This window comes from Vidua macroura, chromosome 1 (assembly GCF_024509145.1).
Source record: "Vidua macroura isolate BioBank_ID:100142 chromosome 1, ASM2450914v1, whole genome shotgun sequence".
In the NCBI taxonomy this organism is placed as follows: domain Eukaryota; kingdom Metazoa; phylum Chordata; class Aves; order Passeriformes; family Viduidae; genus Vidua; species Vidua macroura.
In genome coordinates, this window is record NC_071571.1 from 63,911,274 (window position 1) to 63,923,766 (window position 12,493).

General features: G+C 41.9%; 1 protein-coding gene across 3 annotated transcripts in view; it reads right to left on the reverse strand.

Annotated features, from left to right (window-relative positions):
* The window catches only part of RNF144B (ring finger protein 144B), a 95,428-nt gene that overhangs the window by 26,366 nt on the left and 56,569 nt on the right, over positions 1-12,493 (reverse strand). For all 3 annotated transcript variants that reach the window (XM_053997372.1, XM_053997365.1, XM_053997382.1), the window contains exon 2: positions 9,004-9,193. In XM_053997372.1, coding sequence (XP_053853347.1) covers positions 9,004-9,168 — 165 coding nt within the window. In that variant the 5' untranslated portion in view covers positions 9,169-9,193. The remainder of the gene's footprint in view (positions 1-9,003; positions 9,194-12,493) is intronic.

The following is a 12,493-nucleotide window of genomic DNA, read 5'->3' on the forward strand; positions in this document are numbered from 1 at the left end:
CATGCTCTTATTTTCCATGGCCAGACCCAGCAAAGTTTCCCAGAATATGTCATGCAGCCAAGGCAGAATGGTTGAGACAACAAACTAAAAATCGACCAAGGTCTTGCTGAACAGGTTGGAATCCTTCTGACTACAGATCACACACTGGAGGCTTGATTCCATTACGTTCACCCCTCAAATAAAAAGCAGACACCAACACAAGTGATTTTAATTCCCATACCTCCAAGTGTGCTTGAATCAGTTAACTCGGATTTTCCTCACTGAGCAATTATATCATGTACATATCTGTGTTCTGGGAAACATAATAAAATCCTGAGGCATTCAAGCAAGAGTGATCAATTCAAATGTGATAATATAATTCCACTAGTAAAACTAAGTACACCTAACAGAATGTTTTGTTGCTGATCTAGCTTTGCAAAGCACATTTTGCTCCTGCTGGACTACTGACAACTTCAGTCAAAAGAGGACTACAAGTATTTTTTTTCTCTGCCTGAGATTCATAACATACAATGACTTTTTTTTTTCAATAATTTGGTGTCTAAGCGTTTTGGGGCAAGATTTTTTCCTCTTATGCTGCTGGTTTTGTCTTTTAGGCCATCACCTTCCTGTGTTTAATAAGATCAATATCCAATATGCAGTTACTTGCTTCACAAAATGCTACTCATGAGTATCTAGGAAGTTAAGGCCTATAAAGTACCTGGATCAAATTATCATGCACCATATATGCATTTCTTTTTCTTTTTATCTTGCAAGACTTGAAGGAAAGATTATGATTTAGGCAAATTCTTAAAAATTCCCCAAGAACATATTCCCCTCCTGGAGCTAGGGGTTAGTTGAAAGAGTACATTGAAACGTGACAGAGTAATCTTTAAAAATATACTGAAAAGACTAATCAAGGAATGCACAAACTAGTAATGTAAAAGATTCCTTCTTCAATAATAAACACAAGTGCTTTCTATGGTCAGCTTTGAGCCTAAGAAAGAAAATTCTGTTCAGACTATTCATAGATTTTTCATTTCAACACTTCTGCATGCTGCTCTAACTTCAACCTTTTTTCCCCCCAAAGTATATTGTACAGAGGCTATTTTTAATGTACTTACCAAGAAAAAGATGTCTGTTTGGTTGTGTATTTACTTTGCAAAGGGATCATAACAGCTCTGCATTTTAACACAAAAATGAGTTCAAAGTATAACTTCAGTGTTAGGTTGCTAGGTAATGATGTGACAAAGGCACTATATCCCTTTCACTGTAAAATCCGAAATTTCTATTCAAATCCACTTTCAGACAATTTGTATCAAAGACAAAAGATGGATCTCAATCATTCCCACATAATGCTTTTCAAGTACCTGGACATGCTCTATTACCTTGCTCCTCTCCGACCTGCCTGCAGCTGTTCAGCTCCCAAAATGCAGCCTCATTAGTTTGGATAGAGAAGCATGAAAGAAACCCCATATGTAATATGACAAAACTGAACAGATATCTTTATTAATAAAATGGAGGGTGGGCTAGAAAGAAAAAAGAAACAGAAAACACTGGCTTATTTTCCTGTCAAATATCACCGATACTGCTGCCAGCCGCTGTGTAGCAGTTGGTACAGGATAAGCAAGGGTATTTGTCTTTAATTCAATTATTGAAAAGTGAAGAACAGATCTACAGTATTTCACAGACAGTACTAGTTCATGATCTATATTAAATGTGAAAATGCACAAAACGATTGAAGGCATCTTGCCAAAACAAGGTCTTTCCTCCTAACATATAACTTGAAGACAATTTCCATTTCAAAAAAAAAAAAAAAAGAAAAACTCAGGTCTTCCTCTTAAAATCCACAGGAATTATTTACAGTGTTAAATCTGTCTTCCAGAGATCTTCTCAAAACTGTTTGAGGTTTGGGTTTTGTTTAGCCTAGGCTTTTTTACAAACTCCAGGTTTGGGGGCAGGGCATGGAAATACTGTATATGGAGAGAACACAGCTTTTCAGCTGACATTCCAGAGTGTCTCATGCTTCAGAATAGATTAATAGATAGGCATTCAGTTTTTATTTTAGTTCTGGGCCATGGTTATGTACTTTTTATTCAGTAAGACACAACATTCCTTTATTTCTTATACTTTAGAAATGTTACCTGTTCCTTAGTGTGTACACAATCTAGTATTACTAATTTTGGTGAGTCAGTTCACGTCAGAACTCTAAATTTAACCACCTTGATCTACCCAGTATCTAATCAAACATGTACTAAGATAAATACACCCCCTAGACAGTACTCGTAGTGTTTATGGCAGATCTCTATAGTGTTTAATAATACATTCATCATTGCTGTGACATCTGCACTTGCACATGTTCAATCACCAAAATGGATCAGTCACTTTCAATGTGTGGTACTCAAACTCCTCAAGTATCTCTCAGAAGGTCTTAAAACTAGATTAAACAAGTGTATTGGCAATTAGCTTGGAGGCATTTGCACTTCACTTGGAAAAAAAAGTGAGGCTCTTCCAATTAAAGTTTTTAGACAAAAATAGAAATCTCTTCATTTGCTACAAATAAACTTAGGATAGGCACAGTTTAAAGTGAGAAACAAAATTCCAATGAAATATGCATATTGCCCAATCTCTATTTTAACTGCTAAGGACCAGATACAGTGATAAATGAATGGATAGAAGATCAAATGGATAGAAGATCAGGCCACGTAAGAGCCTTATCAAGAAAGATGCTTGAAAGAAAGTGAAAAAATGCCCCTGTAGCTTCAAAGAACATACAGTCAGTTCATGGTTCAGTATGAGGGAAGGAATAACATCACTAACAAGAATTTAATTTTGTCATGGCCAAGTGAAAACACCAAGCAAATATGACAATGGACCAGAACGTAATTGTCTCCTCTTGGTCCACCAGCCTGTTTTTTATGGGATCCTTCAAATGTACCTGAGAAATATATTGTCATCAACATTGTCTCAAAATATCTACCAGTGATGCTGAATTCTGCTCAGAAACACAGCCTGAAACCAATTTACTCATGGCCCAAGACATCCTGGCAGCCTTTCATAAAAAGCAGGAAAGGTTCCTGGTAATTGTTGCCATGAAATGGTACCACAAAACAGAAAAGGACCAGAGAACAGGACCAGAGAAACTCATCCTTCACAAAACTGAACCAGTTGCAAATATAATTTCTCTTGCCAAAAATCATGTCAGGCCAAACCCAGTCTTACCAACAGCTACAAAACAGACATGAGCATGATGCTTATGTCAGAGTCTGGCTCAGTTACTGTGGCACTTCAAGGCATTGACAATTTACTTCACATCAATTTTTTCATTGGTTAAATGGAGGTAACACCAACTGCATTGATGCAATGGTGTCATTAAAACATTAGTTCCCTCTTCCTCCCATCTTCCCTTGGCCATCATCCAGAGGCTGCCACCTCTACTAACTTCAGAAACATGCAGTCCCTCTTCCTCCATTGTAGTATCCCTCAAAAGTCAATGGGTACATCTATACTCTTTTGGTAACCCAACTCTGCCTTTGGTGTTACTCTGCAGAGAAATACATGCAAGAAGTTCTTAAACCATCTAAATTACTACAGAAGTGCTCTGTGTTCAGTGCCAATATTACCAGGTGTAGGAATTCTCTTTTTTAAAACTTGAAATTATTCTGAAACATTTCAAATGTCGAGCTGGGAAAAAAAGAAACCCAAATGTCAACGCTTCCAAATGGAAAACAACCTGAGATGAGCTTTATATAAAGTAAGTGGGGCATTGCAGCACAAGGTATATTTAGGAAGAGGAGAAGGTAGTGAGTGTTCTGGTGCAGTTGTGAGAAGGTGTCTCATAGGATGGGGAGAAAAAGAGAACAAACCCCTTCTTGAAAATGAGGACAAAGAAACAGAAGTGATACTAAAACCCAGTGTTGGCTAGATGATGGCAAATCCAAGTATTCCCTTACTCCTAAGTTTTACTAAGTATTATTTCAGTGGGTTATTGATATACAGTTGTTTCACTTAGCAGGCATCCCATTCCTTTTGCCATCTGCCTTCTCCTTGTCCTTGATCTACTTGGTCTACTCTGCTCTCAGACTAGACTCTCATGTTTTTTGTGAAGACCCCTCACATTACTTTTTCCAATTTCCCACTGCTCCCCTCCACAAACAGTCTGAAACTTCGCAGCGCTAAGGGCCAAATGTCACTATTCAGCTACCCAAAGGAGGCAGGACAATGCACAGCTGTTCTTGAAAAGATTAAGGAAAGCAGAGGAACCTTACAGCACCCTGTTGATAAAGTACCAACAAAGAAACTCCTATTTCTCTAAGAGTTTCTTCTTCTCCTCTACTAAAAGCAGCCGTCAGCAGCCTCTTTCTGAGGTTGAAGGCCCCCCAGGGCCCAGGCAGGTGGCTACCCATGGCACCCACAGCAGCAAAGGAGCCTTTGGAGCCCATGTCTAGCCCTAGCCTTGCTGTCATACATCGCGACAGCAGAAAATCTTGTTCTCCAATTGCCTTTGGAACACCGCCTACTTGTAGAAGCACAAGTGAGCACAGAAGCTACCTGGGCTTGCATGCTGACTTCTCCTTCTCCTAAGGCTGCATGAAGTTTAATCTCATTTGGACTGCATTGTGTGCACCAAAATTACAAACATGTAGATCACCATGGTATTTGTTTTGCACGGTTTGTAACCCAGTTGCCTCACACACTTCTCAGAAGTACAAGACTCAACAAAGACTTTGCTTGGGAAAAAAAAAAAGGGTGAATCATGTTAGTTCTGCATAAACCTGTACCAACAACACAGAATAACATACTTGAAAGCATCTTCTGTTTTCAGTTTATTACACATCTTCGACATCTCAAACCCTGTGCCAGTAAATAACACACAAGACAGATGGACGTAAGCTGCTGCTTGACATAAATAGCAGCAATCCCATTTACTGCTCACCTGGCTCTCATTGGGGCCCTGAAATGCTTAAGAGGAGGGAAGAAAAGAGGAAAGACAAAACCAGAAAGAACTGATGTGCAAGGAAAAGCCGATGCTGGTTTTTTACTGACACCTAAGACCACATTTCTGCAACAGCAGTGCACTGGTTCCCTCCTGTCACCACTGCCACCAGGGCAATCTTATCCCACCTACTAAAACCTCTCCTCCACAGCTGTTTACAGGCTACAGACTCACACTGAGTCTTTCACAGGGCCCTTGGCATTTCCAGTGTTACTGTTAGTCCCACACTCCTCTCTAGCGCTTCCAAAGGGTAGAGTGTGCTGTGCCAGACACCAGGGCAATTCTACCCAGGGGATGCGAGATGCACGTGATCACACCACTCACTGTCTCTCCCTGCTGCTTTCCCAGTTTCAGCCATGTTTTGAAAAGGCAGGAGTCTCTTAGATGCACACTTTCTGGACTGTCTAATGAGCACCAATGCCTGGGCAACACCCAATGCGCTGTGCAAACGCAAAGTGGGGAGGGTGGCCTGTCCATTCCTGGCACTGCCCCACCAGAGCACTCTTGAGTCTTACCTGAGTGAGGCACTGCAAGAGCTCTCTGGGCAAAGAAGGAAGGAAAAGAGCAAACATTTAGGAACTTTTATTAGAAATAAGTATAATATTCAAAGTATTATTCTGTAAGAGAATCAATCAAGAAGTAATTAATATTAGTTTGCTTTGGACTCAGATACACTAAAGTGCACTAAAATACTGTATTTTTTAACACTATAATGGTGTGAATAGACACGGTGTATAATTATTTCACATGCGTATGTGAGCACCATGATCACCACAGGGGCAAAAACCTGAGTAGTTGCACATCCAAAGAAGAGAAAATTGGCAACAAAAGGTAAACCTAAGGTCCTGCTAATAAGAAGGACATCCCCCCAACAAATACACAAGGATGAGTGGGAAGTCAAGGAACAAGATGAGCAGTATCAGGAACAGATGAGGCTCCCCTCCCCTTTCGGGAAAGGGACAAGTAAAGGTGACAAAGGGACCATAAAATAGTGCAGCTTGAGCAGTACAGATATTGCTGAATATCCATATGTAGAAGCGTGCACAACAGCATGGCACTCTGCAGAGATTTTATAGATACAGGAAATGAACTGAATAATGTAAAGTTCAGACCTCTGAAACTTTCACAGATAAAATATATCTCACATCCCTTCCCAACCCTCTTCAGGGATCAGTCTTTCATTCAAAGCTAATATAAATCCGACACAATGAAACCAAGTCATTAGGTACACTACAGCTATTTCCAAACTCTTGGGATGTGTAAATGTGTGCTTTATCTCACACTGCAGTGAAATCTTATGCCAAGTGCAACACATGTTGAAAAATACAAGGCTAATGCCTCTTCAGACCTGGCTGAGCTACCAAGTAAGATGGCAAGTACGCTCTGCAAGCCATCTGCTTTTTCTGCTGAGAATAGAGAGATGTTTACAGTTATTTGAAAAACTCCTGCCCTACTAGCAACATTCCACCAAAATGCAAACATACACATTCTAAAGCACAGTTTACTTATTTTGGCTAGAACACAGTTTTTATGGGGCATTTTGTTTATTGCAAGAGTTTCCAAGCTGAAAAAAATAGCTGTACACAATTCTAAATCGTTTGAATGCCTTGGTTTTACAGGTTACAAATGGAAAGGAAATATAACCTCACCCCCACAGATATCTAAGTAGTAACAATTTCCAATTATTTCCACAGCCACAAATACTGTGAGAAACAATCATTACAGTTCAGAAGAAAAAAAAAAAAAAAAAAGACTTCACATGTAACAGAACAAAAAATTAACTAAATTTTCACCGTATTGGAGCAGAACCTATTACGTCCATGTCAAACCCTTTTCTATTTCAGGTTTAATACCACTCCTGGATCTATGAAATTACTTATCCTGAGTGACAGAAGGATAAGCTATACAAGCTGAGAGCATTGCTGGCTGAGAAACTGCAAAACTGATTGGTGCTCAACCCCATAGCTCACAGTGGATATTCTTACCCCAAAATCTTTCTTAAGTGTAGTGTGAAGATATCTAGATGTCCTGGCATGGGTGAGAGAAAATTTAGGGCATGGCACACCAGTAGAGGTGCTGCAGGCTGTGCCCCAAGCAATCCTCCATGCAAGTCCCAGCACTCTGTGTCAAGCTGCTTCTGACACTGCTTTTTGGAGGCTGTCCAGAAGTGCAACTCATATGGCCTCCCAGAAACTGCTCTGGCTTCAGTACAGAGAGCCATGTAGCCAGGTTAAAAGTTTCCAGAGTCCTCTTTGTTACAGGATGCAAGATCTATATGTCTGGGCATGCATCAGCCCAGACACATCCATCGGGAGGACGTTGGGACACAGGCAACAGTCAGACAAATGATGGATTTGGGAGCATAAACACAACTGAGACATATTATGCCTATTGAAATAAATAGAGCATGTCTAAAGGCTTCTCCCAGCAGCACTCAGGCTCTCTCATGGCTAGCTCTTGGTTCAAAGTCAGCAAGTTTGCGCAGATGCCAAACAACTGTGACTACACCCTCCATGTCACGGTCACAGCACTGGAGCACCAAGCTCACCATGGACACTCTTCCTGGTGCTGGCCAGGGAAGGAGTGTATGAATGTGATGGCAACTGTGGCACTAACAGGGGACATGTGGGCACAGCAACCTGCCCAGCCATCCCTGGCCTCTCCCTTTGGCCAGTGTCCTGTTGGAGTGCAGAGACCAGCTCTGCCTGGCAGAGTCCTCAGCAGCCCATGCTTCCCTAAGGGTTACTCTACCCAGCTAGCAGTGAGGGTCATGTACCATTAACAATACTAAATCAGAGACACTGAGTTCTTGGACAGGAGGGGGCCACTGTAAAAGTATTAACTTCTCCAATTTTCTGGGGGTTTTTTTGTATTTAAAGCAGTATCTTCACATCTACCTTTTAGGTTATGTGTTCTTCAAACTTTTGTTACAAACTAAAATACAGAAATGCTTCATCCAACTCAGTATGGAAAACAAACTTCATGAAGTTCAGGTTGAAATGCATATTAATTAATCTTATCCTAGTTTCTTGAAATACACAGCTAGATTCTCATCCTGTTTAAGTTACCCTGAATTCAGCATAAGTGAAGATATTCTCACTCTCACTGGCTTCACAAATATCAAATTCCTTCATTAATTCAAACAAGGGCAAAACTTAAACATACTTCCTTGATGATTATCTACAATTTGTTTTTTAAAAATAAAATCATGTACATTTATTCTAGAGTTTAGAAACCAACAACCCTGAACAAAGCAAACAAACAACAAAAAAAAAACACCACATCAACATCCTCCAGTGACTTTTGACCTGTTTTCAGGTCAGGTACATTGGTTGCCATTAGTGAGGTGCATCAAAGTCACTATCACCAGAGAAACAAGGTCCATTTTTCCCCATGCTGACAAAGAGACCAGAAGAGTACTACTATCTGTAGGGCTTTTATCAGCTCATTCAACCTCTCCCTCTATCATTTCCACCAGCTTTATTTGATCTGAATTTGCAGGCCAAAAAGTCCTTACTGACTACTATAGGCAATGCATGACCTGAGTAACATGTCTGCAGCACAGAGGCAAAGGTTCAAAAGGCCATTTTCGTTTAGGTTTTCTGACTGCCCTTAAAAGTTACATAGAAGACATTAAAGGTCCCTGAGAACTCAGAAAAGGATAGTAGGGAAACAGAAGCTCACAGCTATCCTACGATATTTCAAGATTTTGCTTCAGAAAAAAGTAAGTACTGAGACTGCATGCAAACTGTGTATGTTCTCCAACACCCTTAAACTGCATCTTTTTCCCTTTTATTCCTGGGTTTTACTAGTACTTCCTATCGGAACATATGTTAGTTACAAATTATCAAAAGTAAAATGACAAGAGAAATCTTTCAAATAAGGCCAGACACCAAATGCTCTTCAGAAAAGCATCCTGTGTCAGCATGGGTAATACATGCTTCTTGTACAAGACAAGCTATCCCATCTCATAGTTCTGTCTATCTTCCATTATCCCACTTCTCTAATGTAAAGGCACTGACAGATCTTACCGCTGTACAAAAGATGCAGCTGCATTCCTGAAGAGTGGTCATCTTATCCAGGAAATATTCACAGAGACATAGCTTGCACGTGAGGAGAGGCTCCAGAGCTAACTCTCCAGCTTCTGACTCATCAGCTGTCATGGTGTGAGGACAATCCTTCCCAGCAGAGCCCATTCAGTCATTAATGGTGCAACTCAGCCTAAAAAGAGAAATTTGAAAAATGAAAAGGAGCTGAAACTTCGTACAAGCTATGCAGTCACTTCCATTGCTCTGAGAATTTACATCTCAGATAAAGGTACAAGTACCTGCACACCCAAATGTACTACTCAATATATTGGAGCCAGTCTCAACTTCAGGCCATTCAAAATTTACAAAGAGAGCACACTTCCTCAATAGACCTGAACTGGCTGGGTTCTCTGAGAACATTTACCTTGCTGGCACAAAGCACCTCAGTCAGGCTGCTTAACATCAAAATAAAGAAAAAAACAAACACAAAACAAAACTCACAGTGATGGGCATTATACATACATATATATATAACTCTGCCTTTTCAAATGCGTTTCAGACTCATACTCCTCCCACCCAAATGGGATCTTTCAGTCTTCACTGCACCCACACAGTTCCAGTGAATGTCTCCACTCCCACTTTCTATTCCAGATGGTGGCTTGCAAACTCCCCTAAGCACTGCAAGACAAGAACAGATTCCCACTTTCTAGGCAAACACTTCTAACATTTAGTCTGTAATGTTGGTGGTGGGTACCATGAACTCCACCTTCTCCATGAGTCGTCACTGAGATAGTGAGCTGGCTCTCTATTGCAAGAGGGATGGCGAAGGCATCTAAACCCAGGAAAGAGCTTCAGCTTGCATGTGCTACTTCACACAGGTCTAGAGCATAAACCAAATGAGTAAGAGCATTTCATGTGCAGTCCTCTTTTTTGCATTGTCTTAATGATGCCAAAAGATAGCTTTTGTTCACCCCACTTCCTGGCATCCAGCTCTTCTATTTATTTCATAGACCTCTGGGGCATTTAACTGGTGTTTGTGAACCAAGTGCCCTAGCACTTTGACAGAGAGATGCTCACCAGAGCCATGTTTTCACTACACATCACAGCAGTGCTTGGGGATGAAATTTCTCTTCTTTGATGAGCAGCAGATGGAAATGCCATGCCTGCATGTAATGCTTTCTGGCCTAAGCATTTGAAAACACCACACCATAACAGTAAAAAAATTGCAAGATCCTCATTCTTACACAGTAACACTGAAAAAGGAATTAAAGAGAATATCCTTGTGCTTAAGCTGAAACAATGCAAAGCCTATTTGCAGATTTTACTCACCTTAGCACAGACAGTGGGGTTCGCTACAGTATTTAAGGCACAAGAAAAATCTATCCCCACCTCTAAGAAACTTGGCCCAACTTCCACAGACCTCCTTCTGAATACACTTTGCTGATGGCCTTCACGCATATTTTACAAGCAGAGACCTGATAGCCAGCTGTGCACAGCTGCTTGCAGCAGCACCAAGAGTGCAGCTCTACTAAATCTGAAGAGCTGCATCACAAATGAAGGCTGCATGAACATGAAACCAACCAAGACCTATCAATGTGCCTGTCAGATCTGACAGCTCATGAGGGAAACCAGAAACTTGAGCCCTTTGGTCCTCTTCTGCTGGCCTCCCCTGCAGCCCTGAGCACCCTCTGGGCAGGGCTGTCAGGTCACATTTGGCAGCATGTCCCTGCTGCCATTCTGTGGCTACCAGACTGGCCAACACAGCTGTAGACCGTCAATGCATATGTGATGTACTGACTTGCAGTGCCTGCTGAATTCCTCCCTAGGGGAGAGTGATGTGGCTCATGGAGTTTGTGGAACCTTTCCCTGCAGCTCCCACCTCATAACCTTATTCACAGCTGAGCCCATCCCCAGTCCTGTCCCCAAAGCCTCATACCCTCTGCTCCCATAATCTGCAGGAAGACACCTTCCCTTCAAAAGCCACAAAACCACAACAAATCTGGGTCAGAGAACACTTACCGCTTTTTAATTTTTACACTTGGTAGTCTCCTAGCCTAGCCTGTCAGAGAAGCCATCAGATTTGTACCTTGGAATGTCTTTCTTGTAAGCACACAGTTTTAAGAGATATGAACATCATGGCCAAGATTCTGGCAACCAAATTCCTGACCACAGATCCAAAGCAAACTCTCTTTTTATGGCTTGCTATCACTAGTTCATAACATACGCTATTCCTACATTATTCTTGTTGCAGTCCTTGGGCTTGTTACCATGATGCCCCTCACAATTTGCTCCATAAAGCTGCAGAACTGGAGCTCCAGCATGGCCAGAAGCCTTAGAAGGATGCCTCCCTCTGAGTCAGGAACTGCAACAATCTTCTGTAATTACTGCAGCGGGGTGAAGGGGAACACTGAGTCACTGGAAACGCTATGGCAGATCAAGAACTACCTGTTATTTAAACCTACATGCTAGACGTTATCTCAGTATTTAAGAGAATTGTAACACATTTACTTAGGTTGCTTTTCAACAGCAGCTGCATCTGTACAGGTCAGCAACTCACCCTCACTCTGCACTGATTTGAAATCTTTTCATTTACACAGTAAAAGACAGCAATGCTAAAAGGATGGATGCACAAAAGAACAGGTAGGAATATTTCAGGATGTGGGAATGGATATAAAATGGATATAGCTGTTTCAAAAGTCAGTGTTCTTCTTGTAACTAAAAGGGTTATGACCCTGCATGCAGGCAGCATTAAGGCAGCTGTAGGAAGATTCAGGTGTATGACTGAGGTTTAGAGCTAGAGGCTAATTTTAGATGGCCTAAATCCAGCACTCAGTGTGATAGTGAAGAGCAGGCTCCTGATACACCGCTCTGCGCTAGTAGCAACCTAATGCCACAGTGTGATGCTTTAGGGATTCATTATGATATCCCATTGTCATTGATGATAACCCTTGTCCCCAAAGACTGCAGGTTAAATTCAGTTTTGCTCCCTGTCCGTGCATACATTCACCCTTCCCTCACACCAAGATGCCAGAGTACAGCTGAGCTTCTCCCTAAAACAGGCAGAGCACCCTGTGGAAAACGCCAGCAGACAACACCATGCAAGCCTGGCACATCAGAGGATCCATCCCCAGACAGCCCAGGCTGGCTCAGCTCACCGCAGCCTCATCAACTCCATCGGAGTTCATCAAACGAAGTGAACAGGATCAGAGAACATGGAGACAGCTGCTCAGATGAACACGGAGAACACGGAGACAGCTGCTCAGCCCTTGAAGGAAACATTGTGGCTACCAGGAAGAGCACTCCTCCCACAGTCCCTGAGAGGCCAGCTAGTCCACAAGCAGCTCTCCGGGTCAGGCTGGCACAGGCAAAGCCATCCTGCTAGCGCTGAACACCTGCCTGCCAAAGGGAGAGCAGATGTGTGGCCTGCTCCTTCTCCCAGAGCAACCCAGCCCACTGGTCCTTGCATCTGCCCATTAGAACTGGGACTTCTGTT